The sequence below is a fragment of the Micromonas commoda genome, chromosome 9 (genome assembly GCF_000090985.2).
Source record: "Micromonas commoda chromosome 9, complete sequence".
NCBI lineage: Eukaryota > Viridiplantae > Chlorophyta > Mamiellophyceae > Mamiellales > Mamiellaceae > Micromonas > Micromonas commoda.
Window position 1 is genome coordinate 361,102 of NC_013046.1, and position 16,131 is coordinate 377,232.

The 16,131-nt window shown below is 67.6% G+C and overlaps 10 protein-coding genes across 10 annotated transcripts; 7 read left to right on the forward strand and 3 right to left on the reverse strand.

Moving 5' to 3' along the window:
* Nucleotides 1-356: 356 nt before the first annotated feature.
* On the forward strand, nt 357-1,577 carry MICPUN_102222 (predicted protein; the record flags this gene model as incomplete). The annotated part of the gene is made up of 1 exon (XM_002504178.1): nt 357-1,577. One exon carries the CDS (start codon nt 357-359, stop codon nt 1,575-1,577), a length of 1,221 nt encoding a protein of 406 aa, XP_002504224.1.
* A 66-nt stretch (nt 1,578-1,643) lies between these two features.
* On the forward strand, nt 1,644-2,847 carry MICPUN_108868 (predicted protein). Its single transcript, XM_002504179.1, has one exon. The coding sequence runs from the start codon at nt 1,922-1,924 to the stop codon at nt 2,534-2,536; it is 615 nt and encodes a 204-aa protein (XP_002504225.1). The 5' UTR covers nt 1,644-1,921; the 3' UTR covers nt 2,537-2,847.
* Nucleotides 2,848-3,194: 347 nt separating this feature from the next.
* MICPUN_85068 (predicted protein) lies at nt 3,195-3,524 on the forward strand (the record flags this gene model as incomplete). The annotated part of the gene is made up of 1 exon (XM_002504180.1): nt 3,195-3,524. The coding sequence occupies one exon, from the start codon at nt 3,195-3,197 to the stop codon at nt 3,522-3,524; it is 330 nt and encodes a 109-aa protein (XP_002504226.1).
* A 31-nt stretch (nt 3,525-3,555) lies between these two features.
* On the reverse strand, nt 3,556-4,213 carry MICPUN_108869 (predicted protein). The gene has a single exon (XM_002504484.1). The coding sequence runs from the start codon at nt 4,207-4,209 to the stop codon at nt 3,574-3,576; it is 636 nt and encodes a 211-aa protein (XP_002504530.1). The 5' UTR covers nt 4,210-4,213; the 3' UTR covers nt 3,556-3,573.
* Nucleotides 4,214-4,850: 637 nt separating this feature from the next.
* MICPUN_61207 (predicted protein) lies at nt 4,851-5,627 on the forward strand (the record flags this gene model as incomplete). Its single annotated transcript, XM_002504181.1, has 1 exon — nt 4,851-5,627. One exon carries the CDS (start codon nt 4,851-4,853, stop codon nt 5,625-5,627), a length of 777 nt encoding a protein of 258 aa, XP_002504227.1.
* Nucleotides 5,628-5,737: 110 nt separating this feature from the next.
* Nucleotides 5,738-6,358, reverse strand: MICPUN_106019 (predicted protein; the record flags this gene model as incomplete). Its single annotated transcript, XM_002504485.1, has 1 exon — nt 5,738-6,358. The coding sequence occupies one exon, from the start codon at nt 6,356-6,358 to the stop codon at nt 5,738-5,740; it is 621 nt and encodes a 206-aa protein (XP_002504531.1).
* Nucleotides 6,359-7,046: 688 nt separating this feature from the next.
* MICPUN_68453 (predicted protein) lies at nt 7,047-8,003 on the forward strand (the record flags this gene model as incomplete). Its single annotated transcript, XM_002504182.1, has 1 exon — nt 7,047-8,003. A coding segment is annotated over one exon (957 nt), but the record flags the coding sequence as incomplete, so codon positions are not given.
* Nucleotides 8,004-10,199: 2,196 nt separating this feature from the next.
* Nucleotides 10,200-11,915, forward strand: MICPUN_50513 (predicted protein; the record flags this gene model as incomplete). Its single annotated transcript, XM_002504183.1, has 1 exon — nt 10,200-11,915. The coding sequence occupies one exon, from the start codon at nt 10,200-10,202 to the stop codon at nt 11,910-11,912; it is 1,713 nt and encodes a 570-aa protein (XP_002504229.1). The 3' UTR covers nt 11,913-11,915.
* Nucleotides 11,916-11,926: 11 nt separating this feature from the next.
* On the reverse strand, nt 11,927-14,025 carry MICPUN_61210 (predicted protein; the record flags this gene model as incomplete). The annotated part of the gene is made up of 1 exon (XM_002504486.1): nt 11,927-14,025. One exon carries the CDS (start codon nt 14,023-14,025, stop codon nt 11,992-11,994), a length of 2,034 nt encoding a protein of 677 aa, XP_002504532.1. The 3' UTR covers nt 11,927-11,991.
* A 317-nt stretch (nt 14,026-14,342) lies between these two features.
* CBF5 (predicted protein) lies at nt 14,343-15,991 on the forward strand (the record flags this gene model as incomplete). The annotated part of the gene is made up of 3 exons (XM_002504184.1): nt 14,343-14,378; nt 14,515-14,610; nt 14,690-15,991. 3 exons carry the CDS (start codon nt 14,343-14,345, stop codon nt 15,989-15,991), a joined length of 1,434 nt encoding a protein of 477 aa, XP_002504230.1.
* Between the last annotated feature and the right edge of the window lie 140 nt (nt 15,992-16,131).

The window sequence follows — 16,131 nt, forward strand, 5'->3', positions numbered from 1 at the left end:
GCGACAGCGGTTGTGACGCGCGTGGGGAGGGCTCACCGTGGGGAGGCGCGACTGGTGTCGGTCTCATCTACCTCGAGTCGGCCAACCTCGAGCGCTCCCTCGCGGGGGAGCCCGTGATCGAGTTCGAGGACTCGGTGTTCCGCGTGCTCGGGTTCGACCCGGAGAAGGCACACGCCCGCGCGGTGAAAATCGCGGATGGAGCTGTACCGTGGATTTCTCCGTGCGTCCTGGGCGGGGCGAGCGTGGGCTGGCGCCTCCACGTGGCGTGGCTCGCGTTCCGCGCGGGGAAGGCCAACGACGCACAAAAGGAACTCGTTCAGGGTAACTGTGCGTCCCTCGTCAAGGCGAGCGAGGTGATGGCCGAGGCGCGCGCCGTCGTCCGCGCCGGGGGCGGCGGCGAGGGCCAGAAGGCCGCGGTCAAAGGCCAACTCGATGGGGCTGCCCACGGCCGCGAGGTGATGGCCAAGGCGCACGCCGTCGTCCGCGCCGGGGGCGGCGACGAGGGCCAGAAGGCCACGGTCAAAGGCCAACTCGATGGGTCTGCCCTCGGTGGAGACACCTTGGCCGCCGCTTCCGCCGACCGCAGGGCGGGCATCGCCAAGCCCGGCCAGCAGGACATGTTAGACAAGAACCTGGCGTGGCGTACGATGGGGAGTGCGGAGGAGAGGGAGGAGGCCAAAAAGAAAAATAGAAGAGAGCGACAAAGTCGCTACCGGACGAAGAAGAAGGATATGGCCGCGGCAACGGCCGCCGCCCTGCGCTTGAGGCCGCCGAGCACACCGGTGGCGGATGAGGCGGCGGCGGCACTCGAGGTGCCGGTGGCGGATGAGGAGGCGGCGGTAATCGAGGCGGCGGCGGCGCTGGAGGCGGCGCTGGAGGCGCCGGTGGCGCTGGAGGCGCCGGTGGCGGAGGAGGCGGCGGTGGCCCTCAAAGCGCCGGTGGCGGAAGAGGCGGCGGCGGCACTCGAGACGGCGGCGGCGCTGGAGGCGCCGGTGGCGGATGAGGCCGCTGCGGCGCTCGAGGCCGCTGCGTCGGATGAGGCGGCGGCGGCGGCACTCGAGGCGGTGGCGGCGCTGGAGGCGGCGCTGGAGGCGCCGGTGGCGCTGGAGGCGCCGGTGGCGGAGGAGGCGGCGGTGGCCCTCAAAGCGCCGGTGGCGGAAGAGGCGGCGGCGGCACTCGAGACGGCGGCGGCGCTGGAGGCGCCGGTGGCGGATGAGGCCGCTGCGGCGCTCGAGGCCGCTGCGGCGGATGAGGCGGCGGCGGCGGCACTCGAGGCGGTGGCGGCGCTGGAGGCGGTGGGAACGGACGAGGCGGCGGCGGCACTCGAGGCGGCCGCGGAGCTCTCCGCGCCGCCTCCGCTGAGCGCTCCGGTGCACGACTCGCCGGCGGCGAACGCGGCCGCACCCGCGATCACCACCAAGTCGAACATGGACGACATTCTTCGTCACCTTCGTGCTCGACAGGTGACGGGTTTGTCTAAATTGAACAAAGCCGACCTGGTGAAGGTTCTGCATAGGACAAACGCATGCGACGCGCAGACGCGGTCGATCACGAGCTTTTTTCCAAAGCGCAGTTAGACTGCGAAGACGATCGAGGAGGAGGCCGAGGAGGAGGCTTATCATAGACGAACGCACGACATCATCACGTTTAGACCCGAGTTGTCATAAACGATAAGAGAAGAGGAGTTGTCATGAGAGGAGGGCGCGCCGGTTTCCATTCACTTCCCCCCGCTCGCGCTCACTCGCAGCGCCCCGCCTCCACCTCCGCCCGATCTCAGCCGGCACGCCCGTCAGCGGAGTGGCTCGATGGAAGCCGCACCCGTGTGGTGAAGACGAAAAATGAAGCCGGCGATCCCGTGGTGAATACCGTGACCGAGACCCTGATCGATCTCCACCGGCATGCCCAGTTTCAGACTGGCGGGATGCGCCTGGTCCGCCTCTACGGGTGCACTTCGCACATGAAGGGCGCGTGGGACGGCGCCAACACTTACGTGAAGCACTCCCTCCGCAAGTACCTGCTGACTGATGAAGCTAAGAACGACCCGGAGAAGGGGATCAGGACGGCGGAGGAGGCGTGTCAATGGTGCAGAGAAAGCCTCAACACGGTCATGGGCAAGCGGAGCTCGAAGAAGTCGCGGCGCTCGGCGACGAAGCTGGACGAGAGGCGATTTCTTTTCGTCGGGCTCAAGGACATCGACCGAAGTGGAAACCTGGCGAAGCTCGAGTGGGAGACCAAGGATCGCGTCCAGGCCTTGCACGAGCTCCACCTCGAGCCCGGCGAGGTTGATCTGAAAGGACGGGATCTGGTGTGTCGCTGCCCTCCGTGCCAACAGACTATGGAGGGACCGTGCATGTACCAAAATTGGGTGGGCGCACCTCGGCACATCAGCATCCAACTGAAGAAGGTGACGGGCGATCAGATGGAGGCACTGCGCGATCACTGCAAGTGCCGCAGGGGGCGGCGGGACCGATGTCTGATCTGCACCCACGTTCATGAGGTCCACAGCAAACTGCAATCGGGGAGTGGGCCAGCGTGATGCGTGCGTGTACGGTCCCGCGCAGGCATCCGCACTCTCGCTGAGACACTCCCGCGTCCTATCGGGGCCGGCATCCGGGCGTATCGCGCGCCGCGGGCGCCGCTACCCCCGAGCGCCGTGATCGGGACGCGTGCGGGCCCGGGTCACCCGCATTGACGCCGTCCTGAGAGGCACAACTCAGTGCTCGACGGCGCGGGGAGCTCGGTGACGGCCGTATCCGCTCCTAGACGGCTATCCGCACGATCGTAGCAAATTTTTTTTTTGGTTACGATCGCCCCTGATGGCGCCGCGGGTTGTGGCCTCGGGGGGGGGGCTCGAGAATTTGTTTAGATAGAGACTAGCTTGTGACGGTGATAAATACGTGGGCAAAAATCTGCTCGGGTTAACGTGGTCAGCGCTAGCGGCCGAAGACACCGCGTGAATGAAGTCGCGTTGTTGGTTCACAGCTCTCGAAGCGCGTAGCACGCCCCGGCACATGTCCGCGCTCGCGGCTCCCGCGCTCGAGATGAACGTCACGCGCATCGCATCCCGCCGCGCGCGCGTCCTCGCCGACCACGTCCGCGGCGTCTCCCGCGCGCCCACCTACGCGCGACGCCGCACGATCGTCGCCACCAAAGCCGCGTCGCGGGATGGGGACGTCGAGGTCTCCGACGCGGAGATGACGCGACTGACCGGTCTGGTCAGCGGCAAGATCGAGTCGAACGACGTGGTGGTGTGGGCCAAGAGCTGGTGTCCGTACTGCGACAAGGTCAAGGCCCTGTTCCAGACGATGGAGGTGACGCACCTCGCGGTCGACCTGGACAAGTTCAACGAGGAGAAGGCGCTGGTCAAGGTGCTGACGGAGATGACCGGGCAGCGGACGGTGCCCAACGTGTTCATCGGGGGTGCGCACGTGGGCGGGTGCGACGACACGATGGCGCTGAAGGAGAGCGGGGAGCTGCAGCGCATGCTCAAGGACCTCGGCGTGTCCTTCAAGGACGACGCGTAGCGGTCGCGTCTCGAAGTCTTCATTTGTTATTAGGGAAGGTAACTTTTATTCAATCGTCCCGCTCGCCCGCGCCGGGCTTCACCCACGCGTCCGCGCCGGCTCGCTCGTCGTCGTCGTCCGCGTCGATCTCCTCCGGCCAATCGTCGTCCGCATCGTCGGCGTCGTCGTCCACGTCCGCCATCAGCTCCTCGAGCAGGTCCTCGAACTCCTCGTCCCTCTCGCCCGGCGCGTACCACTCGCTCGATTCGAACTCGTCGTCGTCGCCAGCTGTGTCGTCGTCGTGCGCGTGCGCGTGTTCGTCGTCGAGCAGGTGCTCGTACGGGCCCGGTCGATAGCTTCCCGCCGCCTTCATCCGCCTCGTCTCCGCGTCCCGCCTCGCCAGCCTCTCCACGTGAGCCTCCGTGTCTAACCGACGAGCTTCCGCGAGCTCGAAGGCTTTGTCCAGCTCGGCCTCTTTTCGCGACGTGGCGCCGTCGTCGATGAACTCGAGCCGAGGCGTGTGTTTGCTGCCGAGCATCTTGCCCGCCATGGTCTTCAGCGCAGCGGCGTTACGTCTGAGCGCGTGCGCCGCCGCTCGCGAATCCCCGTCGTCGTGGACGGTCCATCGCACGTGCGCGAGCTTGAAGTCGCGCGCCATGCGAACCTCGAGGATGGCGACGCCGGTGCCGTCGAACCTGTGCGCCATGGAGGGGTGCGCGATCGCCGCCATGATCGCCTTGTGGAGCTTCACCCCCGCGCGCATCTGCGCGAAGTCTTGACCGTCCGCGTTCCTGACCTGCGCGCGCCCGGCGAAGTACCCGCGGGTCAACATCGACGGGGCGGCGGCAACGCGCGAGACGCCGAGCGCGTCGTCGTGGAAGAAACCGGGCGACGCGCGTGGTGCCCAACGCGTCCGAGGGATCGACAGCCGCGAGGATCGCGTGAACCGCGCGGGGGGGGTCAGCGCCGCGACCGCCGATCCGATGCGATCGCGTAAGAGCCCCGCGAGGCGCCCGCGCGCGGATGCCGACATGCCGACCGCGTCGCCGGCAGTGACCCGGGCACGAGCCCGCGGCGGCGAAACTTCCCGCCGGCCTCGGACTCGACGACAGCACGTGTTCACACGGGCCGAAAATATCGTTATCTCGTCTGACCGACACAGTGAGCGCGCCGCGGGCGTGGACCGTCGCTTGCAATCGATACTCGCGCCAAGGACGCGGGTAACGCATCGTTCGCATCGACTGTCACGTCGAACGCCGCGCTTTCGCCTCCCGCATACCCACGTTCAGCGGTAAAACCCGCGACGAGTTCTAGACGTGTTCTACCACGTTTTCGGCTGACGTGGGAATGAGCGAAGAGACGGGCACGGAGGTTGCCGATAGCGAGGCTGCGGTGACGCAGCGATTCCGCCGGTTCAAGGACGACCTCCGGCGCGAGCGCGCGTCCGAGGGCGCCACGCCGGACGACGGTCCCAATCCGCTCGATCAGCCCGACGCCAGGGTGGACTGGTCGGACCTCCCCGACGGCATCCTGCACCGCGTGTTCCAGATGCTGTATCGGGAGAAGGGCGGGCGCGAGCTCGTGGGGGTGTGCGGGCAGGTGTGCCGGGGATGGCACGACGACGCGCTGGACGTGCTCATGCAGGACACTGCCGCGACGCGCAGGCCGGTGCCGGGGGTCGCGCCCGAGCACGACGGCGACGACGACGACGACGAGACCGACCCGGGCGGAGAGACGGGAGCCGGCGGGAGGCGACGAGGACGCGGGGGCGGGGGACGACGGACGACGGCACGGGAGGGCGACGAGGAGGACACGACGGCGGCGGCGAAGAGGGAAACGAGCGACACCTCGTCCGCGGACGACGACGAGGTCGGCAGCAAGCGCAGGAGGCTCCCGGACGAGAGCGAGGCTGCATCGGCGGGCGCCGACGACGACGGCAGCGGATTCAATGTGGGAGGCGGAGGCGCGACAGCTGTGCCGGCGATCGCGGCGACAGCTGTGCACGCGGCGACGCATCACCGCCGCGCGTCCGGGGCGTCCGGGGCGCCCGCGGATCAGGCGGGGAGCGGCGCGCAGGACAGCGCGCACTGCCAGCACAGCGACGGGTCCGTCCGGCCGGCTTAGCCCCGACGTCGTAACCTACGCCAAACACTTAGACGACGCGTCTTAACCTCGACGACGACTTCGACGCTAACTGACTAATCTCGTGGCAAACCCTTAACGCACGCGTGCCCTTAGCGCAGCGCGCTGGAGGCGAACGACCGCGCGGCCGCGGCGCTACCGCTTCCGAAGAACCCCCGGCTCTCCGGCGCTGGCGCGTACGTATTCGCCGTCGCGTGTTCCCAACCCGTGTCCCGCGACCCGACGTCCGTCTTCCTCGGCTTGGTCCGTCCCGCCGCGACGTCGGGCTTGGGGACGATGCTCCCGCTCGCGTTCCGTCCCACGGTGTACCTCACCTTGGTGCCGTCGTCCAGGAACCGCGTCCGGGCTCGCACCGACGCGCCGGTGACCGGGTCCACCAGGTTGACGTTTGAGTAGTGGATGGGCGCCTCCATCGTGATGATCCCGCCGGGGTTATCCCCCGATCGCTTCACGTGCTTCTTCACCAGGTTCAGCCCCTCCACCAGTAAGCGATTCTCCTTGCGGTACACCTTGGACACCGTCCCGACCTGCCCCTTATCCTTCCCCGCCACCACCATGACCTGATCGCCGCGGTATATGCGCCAGCGCTCGATCAGGTGGTTCTGGACCTTTCGCGCCTGCTTGGTGAGGATGCGCGCGGCCCAGTTCTTGACCTTGTGACGGGCCTTGGCCTGGCCCGCCTTCCACATCTGGTAGCCGCTCAGGGGCGACATGGCGCTAGACGCGTCGATTGACCAGCTGGACTGCGCGGCCCAAGGTGGAACCCTAGAGCCAGATTCTCGGCGGGGCGCGTCAAACCGCCCCCGGCAGACTGACTGAGTGGTGATCCGTGACCGGTGCTGCTGCGGACCGTTTCATCACGTGACGAGCGAATTTATCGGAGAGGTCTCGGACTCGTGGCGCGAAGCCATTAAGTGGCGCACCGAGGCGCCAGGCCGACCGCGAGGCGTCGCATCCGCGCCCGTAGATCGAACGAAAGCGGACGCGGAGGCGCCGCTCGACACCGCGTAGGCAGAACGCGCGCGGCTCGAGGTGGGGTCACGAGGATCTGAGAAGGGGGGAACGTTTTTCTCGACACCGATTCATCCCGACGGCGACGACGCGCCGACGATGATGAACCTGCTGTCGCCCGCTCGATGGGGCAAACGCGCCGCGGAGACCAAGGACCCATCGCCCGGTAAGAAGCGATCCAAGGCGACGAACCCATCGTCCGATGAGCCCGACGCGCTCGGACGCATCTTCGTCGCGGTCCGCATCCGCCCCCTCAACGCGCGCGAACTGAGCGACGAGGACGGTAAGCAGCCCGAGGTGGCGGTGTTCCGCGCGATGGACGGCAACAAGGTGGTCGAGACCCCGCGGTACCAGCTTCCCGAGGGCGCCGCCGCCCCCGCGTGGGAAGCGGACGCGGTATTCGGAGAGCGCGACGGCAACGCGACGGTGTACGAGTCAGCCGCGCAGCCCGTGGTGCGAGCCGTGCTCCGCGGCGTCAACGGCACCGTCATGGCGTACGGCCAGACGTCGTCCGGTAAGACGCACACCATGTCCGGCAGTGACGCCGACCCGGGAGTCATGTCGTTGGCGCTCAGGGATATCTTCGACGCGGTCCGCGCGGACGAGCACACGCGAAGGTACGACGTTCGGTGCTCCTACATGGAGATTTACAACGAGGAGATTCGCGATTTGCTCTCGCGCGATCCCGACGGCAACCGATCGCACATCAAGCTCGTCAACGGCCACAACGGCCTGACGCAGGTGCTGAACCTCGAGGAACGCGTCGTCAAATCGAGCGAAGAGGTGAACGACGTGGTGGCGGCGGGTTTGAAGCGGAGGCAGGTTGGCCGGACCGCCATGAACCACGTCTCGTCCCGATCGCACGCCGTGTTGCGCATCAAGGTGGCGTCCGCGCCTCTCATCGAGGGCGATCCCAGCGCGGCACCCGCGACGGTGTCCACGCTGTACGTGGTGGACCTGGCGGGCAGCGAACGCGCGGCGCAGAACACGTCCAAGACGACGAAGAAGGAGGGAGCCGCCATCAACCAGTCGCTGCTCACCCTTCGCCTGTGCGTGCAGAGGCTGGCGAAGGACGCGGAGGACGGCACGGAGAACACATCGCACGTGCCCTACCGCGACAGCAAGCTCACGCGGATCCTGCAGCCCGCGCTGGCGGGACCGGGGAGGACCGCCATCGTCGCCGCGGTGACCCCGGCGGCTGGCAACGCGCAAGAGACGTACTCCACGCTGAATTTCGTGGGCACCGCCAAGTCGGTCAAGATGGACGCCAAGGTGAACGTCGTCAACCACGGGTCGGGCGCCAACCTGACGAGCGAGGAGCGCAAGGTGCTGGCGGACCTGCGCGCCAACGCCGCCGCGGAGGCGATCAGGCGCAAGGAACTCGAGGAGGAGCACGAGCGCGCGCAGGAGGAACTCTCCCGCGTGGGAGCCGGATTGGCCGAAGCCGAGGCGAAAGTCACGCAGCTCACGCGCGCCACCGAGGACGCGCGGCGGGATAAGGAGGACACGGACCGAAGGGTGTTGGAGCTGGAGCGCAGGGCGGAGGAGGCGGAGAGGGCTCGAGACGCCGCGTCTGAAAAGCTTCTGGAGTTTGCCGGATCGCTCGCGGATAAGAAAACCGGCGACGAGGCGCGAATCGAGGAGCTCACCAAGGCGCTGGAGGCGGCGCGTCGCGAGGCAGCCTCCGCGTTGGCCGCCGCGAAGGCCCAGGAGACGGCGAGCGCCGCGGCGGCAAACGCCGCCACAGCCGCGAGGCTCCAGGCGCAAATCACCAAATCCCAGGGCGGCCACGAGGCGGTGGCCAAGGCTGAGGCCCAAGCCGAGGCTGCCAGAAACGCGGAGAAGGCTGCGCTGAAAGCTGCGGGACGCGAACTCGAACGCGCGTCCCGGGAGAAGGCCGAGGCTGTCGCCGAGCTCGAGCGAAAGTGCTCCGAGCAGAAGGGTCGCATCGCGGCTCTGGAGGCGAGCCTCGGCCGGTCGAGAGAGAGGCTGGAGAAGGCGAAGGAGATGCTGGGCGAGGCGGCCAAGTACAAGGAGCGCGCCAAGACCGCCGAACGGTCCTTAACGGAGGAGCGCCAAAGGTTCATCTCCGCCGAGCGAGAGGCGACGGCGGCGCTGCAGGCTGAGGAACGCCGCCGCGAGAAAGCCGCCGCCGATCTCGCCGACGCCAGGGCGCGACTCGCGAGAGAGGAACGCGCGTGCAAATCCGCGAAACAGGCGCTGGAACTCGAACGCGAGGCGGGTAAGGAGCTCGAAGACGCGGCGCAGACGGCGATGGTCGAGGTTGAGCGCCTCGCGGGTGAGCGTGAACGGATGGAGAAGCTCTTGAAAGCCGCGGAGACACAAATTGCGACGCTGCGGGATGAAAAATCGGGCGCGGCGCTGTCCAAGGAGCACGCGGCGGTCATGGACGATCAGCTCCGCATGATCGGCGCCCTCGAAAAGGAGCTCGGGGACGCGACGTCCAACCTGGCGCACGCGCAGGCGCGCGCGGAGGATGCCGAGAAGAAAAACGGCGCCCTCGCCGCGGACAACGAGAAACTCAAGGCTCTCCTCGAGGAAGCCGTCGATCGCCTGCCCTCCGGCGACGACGACGCGTTCGACGCGGCGGGAGCCGAAGCGACGATCGAGGAGCTGCGAGGAGAACTGCGAGCCGCCGAGGAGCGCGCGGCGGTTCAGCTAGCCGCGGCTCGATCCGCGGCGAGAGCCGCCGCCGCGGGTGAAGTCGCCGCCGCGGCCAAGTGCGAGGAATTAGCCGCTGATTTACAGACGGCCGCGAGGGAGCTCGAGCACGAGAAGGAGGAGCACAAGTACGCCCTGGAGGATGCGAAAGCGGAGGTGGAGGTGGTGGCGGCCGAGGCGAAGATGCTGCGGGAGACCAACGCCGAGCTCCTGAGTTTCATGTCCGAGCTGGAGTCGGCGAGCATGGACACGGCGAGGGAGGGCGAGGCGATGGCGGCGCAGGTCGAGGCGCTCAAGCGGGAACTCGCGGCCGCGAAGGATGCACTCGGACGATTCACGAACGCCCCCGCCGCCGAAGCCGCCGCCGTGGACGAAGAGGAGGAACCCGCCGCCCTCGACGCCGTGGTTGAGGAGGAGGAGGAGGAGGAGGAGGAGCGCGAGACCGAGCCGGTCGCCGCCGCCCGCGCCGCTGCCGAGCCCGCGTCGTCCAACCCGCCGCCCGCGAAGAAGAAGGAGCCGACGCTCAAGGAAACCAAGGCGAAACGTGCGAGCCAATCCAAGCCCGGCAGGCTCGGCAACAAGGGACCTCCCCCGGCCAAGTCCGCAGGCGCGTCCGCGCGGGAAGTCGCCGCCGACGACAAGGAGAACGCCGCGGCGGGGAACGGAGCTTTCTCGGTCAGCGCGCTCATCGCCAGCGCGGGGGAGTGGAAGCCCAAGACGGCGAAGGCGGCGGGGGGTAAGCGGAGGCAGCTCGGGAAGCAGAGCGCCATCAGGGATTCGTCCGTGCACGAGAACGTGCTTCGATAGAGACGCCTCGCACGACGTGCAATCACAGCCACGATTTCATCGACATCCAAAAAGATGCGATCCAATTTCCCGCGAACCAAGCGTTTTCTCCCGAAGAGCCGACACGAGGGTTTCGTCACGTGTGCGCTGGCGCGGCACCCCGTCGCCAGTCCACGGACGCGCGGTGGGAGACCCCGCGCCGCGGATATGACCTGCGAGGGTGCCGTCGACGCGCTGGAAACGTGCGAGAGCCCGATAGCCCCCGAGCGTGATTCTCCAGCCCGCACCGCCCCGCCCCCATCGAAGGATGCTGACTCCGCGGCGGATGCTGGCGAGGAGACCAGCAAACGACCCGTCGACCACGTCCCTGGCGACGACGAGCCGGACGAGCTCCTCTGCCCCATCACCAAGGTGATGATGCGCGACCCGGTGTTCGTCGCGGGCAGCGGCAACACGTACGAGCGCGAGGCCATCGAGACGTACTGGCGCCAGACCGCCACTCGGCCCGTGCGCGGAGTCCGGGGCGCGGTCGTGGGCGTGAGGCGAGATCCCCTGACGAACCTCGACCTCGCGAACGACGCCATCTTCACCAACTGGGACAAGCGCCGCGAGGTTCAGGCGTGGCTCGCCAAGCACCCGACGCTCACCCCCGAGGGATGGCCCGACCGCGACGTCCCGCCGCCTCTCGAGGAGCGCCGCAAAGCCGCGGGCGGCCGCGACGGCGACGGCAACGGCGAACGCTCCGACGCGGTGGGGCGGATGGAGCTCCTCGCGCAGACGGCGAAGCTCGCCGCGATGGGGGGCGTCGGCCTCGCGGTCATCGCCGCTCTCTTCGTCGCCACGACATCACCGGCGCCCTCATCCGACGGACTTCTCAGTCGGTGGGAGTTCGTGGACGGCCACACCGGGGACGGCACGGCACGGGACGCCACAGCCGGCGCCGTGGGCTTCACGCTCACCCCGCCCCTCACCGAGCTTCGCGTCGGCAGCTACGCGTGGCGGAAACGAGCCAACCCGTCGAAGCCCCCAAACGACGGCGACCATAACCAAAACCAAAACCAAAACCAACACGCCGGCGAAGCCGCGGCGATCGCCAGCTTCGGCGAGGACGCGTACAGGTCCTTAACTCCGGTTCGCGCTCCCTCGGGTTCTCGCATCGCGGCGCGGCGGGGCGACGGCGGCGCGCTCGAGCTCGTCGTCCCTCCGAAGGGTATCCTCTCGCCCGCGGCGATGACCGAGCTCGGTTTCGCCGCGGTGTGGACGTCTTTCACCGCGGTTTGGACGTGGGGCGCGATGCAAACCCCGAACCCCTTCTTCGCGCTCTTCTCCCTGCCCTTCTGGGGCATCGGCGCCACCATCGGTCGGAGCACGGCGGCGGCGGCGATGGAGACGACGCGGCTGGTCATCGCGCCTCGGCGGTTAAACCCGACCACCGGCGAGGTGATGGCGCCGGGTAGGTTCCACGTGTCGTGGGAAGCGCTCGGTAGGGTGCTGAGCGTGGCGGAGGGACCGTTGGAGGACGTCGCGGGCGTCGACGTGGTGACTCACGCATACGTAAACGGCGTGCCGCAGACGGCGCTGGAGCTCACCGCCGGGGTCAAGTCGCACAACCTCGGCCGGGGTCTGCACTCCAGCGAGCAGAGGTTCGTGGCGGAGCTGGTGAGGGAGTGCTTGGTCGAGGCGGCGAAGGCGGGGGAGACGGGTTCGAGCGGGACGGGGGACGGAGGCGGGCGGCGGGCCGTCGGCGAGCCGGCGAGGAGGCCCGAGCCGATCAAGTCGAGGCTGTGATGAGCGTCTTCCGATTCTTTCCAATTTCTTTGTTCGTTGTACAAATACAAACACGTCGAGTCGGACGATTCTTTCGCCGCTACTTGTTCCTCGGCTGGTGCGAGCGGTTCCTACGCTCCGGGGGAGTCGCCGGCGGCAGCGTCCTCCCGTTCCCGTACCCGCTCGCGCCCAAGATACCGCCCCCCTGCGGCGGACTCGAAAAGATCATCGTCGGCTTTGGCCTAGCCGTCGCGCCGCCGAGGACGCCCGACGCCTTTTCGATACCGTCTCTGACCCCCGCCGCGCGCCCGCGCCTCGCGCCGTCCCTCGTCACCCTCGGCGTGGGCAAAGTCTCCTTCGCGACGTCCTCCATCTGCCCTCGCAGGTACGGCGTCTGCGACATCAACCGATCCCTGAGCTCCACGTACTCCTTGAAACTCTTAATCAGGAAATCAATCCCGGTCCTCTCGGCGTCCTTCACCGTAGGTCGTCTCCCGTTCCTGGCCAGGAAGTTATCGGACCAGTCGCTTAGGTCGTCTCTCAGCTGGGTGAAAGCTTTGAGCTCGTTGGTGAACTTGGCGACCGTCACCTTGGCCGTCTTCGGGGTACCGTCGCCCACAACCTCCGCCCTGCGCGCCGCTAGCTCCTTCAACTTGTTCTTCATCTTTCGCTTCGTCTCGCGCAGCTCCTCGTCGTCCTCGTCCTCGTCCTCGTCGAAGGACATGCCGGGCATGCCCTTGACGCCGGGAATGTACGCGCCGGGGAACGCGTTGGCGTGTTCGGGGGATTCAAAGTCGCCCTCGTCGACGGAATTCTCAAAGTCTCCAGACGCCAAAACGTTGCCGATGCCGCCGTGCTTGTCGTTCAACAACGCGGCAAACGCGGCGGCTCTGTCCGCGGGTGAGTCGCCGAGGGCGTAGTCCTCCACGGACGCGGTACCGGCACCCTGCGCGAGCCACTCCCAGGGCGCGCTGGGGTTGTACGAGGGAAGCGCCGACGAGTGCGTCGCCGCGACCTCCCGCCTCCTTCCCCGCGGATCCGAGGCGGCTGACGATTCTTCCGGCTTCGTTCCGTCGTTCGCGCCCGAGTCGGCGTCGAGTTTGAGCCTCACCATGGCGGTCGCAGCCTCGCGTCGCAGCTTATCCACCGCCGCGGCCACCTCCGCGGTCTTGTCCGCGGTGGCCTTCTCCCTCGCCGCCCTCCACCGCTCGCGAGCCGTGGCGCTTATTCGCCTGCGGGTGTCGGAAGTCCTGGCCACCCCCGCGTGTCTCGCGGCCATCGCGCGTCGTTCCTCGTCCCCAGCCGCGTTCTTGCGCCGCCCCGCGCGTTTGTACAGGGGCACGCTCGTGTGGGATCCGTCGTCGTCCGCGTCACTCCCGTCGCTCGCGCCCGGTGAGTCACCGCCCGGTGAGTCACCGGTCGGTGAGTCACCGGCGGCGGCTTCATCGCCCGGCCGTCGCGGCAGCCGGGCCGTCGCCTTTCGCACCGCCGCGCGGGTGACGCCGAAGCGTGCCGCGATGTCCGCGGTGCTCCTCCCCGCCGCGACGAGTGCCGCGAGCTCGTCGAGGTCGATCTTGGTCCTCGCCGTCGACCTTAAGGGTTCGCGGGAGGAGGAGGCGCGGGAGGAGGTTGGATCTGCCCGGGCTGGCACCACGGCTTCGAGGCCGTGGGGCTGGATGCGCGCCCTGCCGAGGATCTGTTCGTCCTCCCTCGCGAGCTGCCACAGGAGCGACGCGACACCCATCGCGTCGCCCGGAACGGGCGCCTTGGCGGGCTTGCGCGACACCGGTCGGCCCCGCCGGCGCTTCGGCCGAGCCGAGGGCGTCTCCGACGATGGCGCCTTCGGGCTCTTGGAGGCTCCGTCGGCACCGCCGCGCGGGCGCTCGGGCTCGGCGGTGCGGACGCTCGGCGCTCCCGACGCGCCCGCGCCGCCGCCGCGTCCGTCGTCGTCGACCCCCCGCGTCGCGCGCGACCTCGTCCGGGGCTCACCCGCTCCGCCAATCGCGAGCCTCGACGGCCACGGCTTTCGGACCACCGCCGCGACCCCGCGCCTCGGGTCCGCCGACGCCGCCGAGAGCGTCCACCGCACCAGGCGACACCGCGCGTGCGTCCCGGAACTCGCGAGCGTCGACATGACGCTCGCTCGTTCCCGCGCGCCCGCGCTCTCGCCCCGCGGACTCTGACCCCTGCCCGCCACACAAGGGCGATAAACTTATCGCGCTCCGGATCTCGTGATGTCGAATTTGCAACCGACCTAACCGCGTTCGCGACTCGACAATGACGATTTAATGCGACGATTTATTGGCCGGACATTGAGCGGCGGCGTTCCGTTCCGCGAGCATTTTGGGCAGTTGATTGGGGCGATTTTACGATGGGAGGGCCACTGTTGGCAACGCCCTCTCGTCGCACCGCGGATACTTTTCCGAACGTGCGAACGACCTAACGCGCGCCATGGGCAAGGACAAGAAAGATGTTGGGTCCAAGCAGGTGCGAACCCGCGATCGTCGACATCCCAGCGCCGCGAATTGGCCAATTTTCAGTTAACCTCGACCGCCGCCCCAACGTGGGTTTTCCGGTCGCTTTTTACGGCGCTGACGCGGACCCGACCCTCCTTCACGCGCAGGTCACCGAGGATTTCGCCATCGCCCCGGAGAAGATCACCCCGACCCTGGACGCCTCCAAGTGGCCGCTCCTGTTGAAGAACTACGACAAGCTCATGGTGCGAACGCGCCCCCACCCCAATCTCGCCCCGAACCATCATTTTATTTTGTCTTCCCCGCGCCTCCGCCGCACCGGAGCGAGAATTTGCGAGGGTTTCCCATCCTCCGCCCTCTGACCGCCGACCCGTCGCCGCACCCCGATCACCGCAGGTTCGCACCGGGCACTACACCCCGATCCCATGCGGCCACTCCCCGCTGAAGCGCCCGCTCCAGGAGTACATCCGCTACGGCGTGATCAACCTCGACAAGCCCGCCAACCCCTCGTCGCACGAGGTTGTCGCGTGGCTCAAGCGTATGCTCCGCGTGGAGAAGACGGGGCACTCCGGCACGCTCGACCCGAAGGTGACGGGCGGTTTGATCGTCTGCATCGACCGCGCGACGCGCTTGGTCAAGGCCCAGCAGGGCGCCGGTAAGGAGTACGTGTGCATCTGCAGGCTGCACGGAGCGCCGGAAGGGGGCAAAACCGCGGTGCAACGCGCCATCGAGACGCTCACCGGCGCGCTGTTCCAACGGCCGCCGCTCATCTCCGCGGTCAAGCGACAGCTCCGCATCCGCACCATCTACGAGAGCAAGATGTACGAGTACGACGAGGAGCGCAACCTCGTGGTGTTCTGGATCTCCTGCGAGGCTGGGACGTACGTGCGAACCATGTGCGTGCACCTCGGTTTGCTCCTGGGCGTGGGCGGGCACATGCAGGAGCTCCGCCGCGTCCGCTCCGGCATCCTCGGCGAGAAGGACAACCTCGTGACGATGCACGACGTCATGGACGCCATGTGGGTCCACGATAACCTCAAGCAGGAGGACTACCTTCGCCGCGTCGTCATGCCGCTCGAGGTTCTCCTCACCAACTACAAGAGGGTCGTGGTCAAGGACTCCGCCGTCAACGCCATCTGCTACGGCGCGAAGCTGATGATCCCGGGCCTCTTGCGATACGAGGCGGGCATCGAGGTCGGCGAGGAGGTGGTCCTGATGACCACGAAGGGCGAGGCGATCGCCGTGGGCATCGCACAGATGAACACGGCGGTGATGGCCACGTGCGACCACGGGTGCGTGGCGAAGATCAAGCGCGTCGTGATGGAACGCGATACCTACCCGAGGCGCTGGGGCTTGGGTCCCACCGCGCAGGCGAAGAAGAAGCTCATCGCGGAGGGCAAGCTGGACAAGTTCGGTAAGCCCAACGATAAGACGCCCGCGGAGTACCTCCGCGCGGTGCCCGACGCCAACGGGGCCAAGGCGAAGGATGCGGGTGAGCGGGACAAGCGCGAGCGATCGCCGGGCGCCGACGTATCCGGCGACTCGCCGGAGAAGAAGAAGGACAAGAAGGAGAAGAAGGAGAAGAAGGAGAAGAAGGAGAAGAAGGAGAAGAAGGACAAGTCGTGAGGTTCGCGACCTTTCTCCTTGTATCAATATCGTCCTTGGGTTCTCATAACGGGGTTGGGGAAGTGTCTTCGCATAGACGAAAACTTTTGGCAATGTTATTTACAAACGTCTGCTAGCGAACGCAAAGAATCGATTTACAC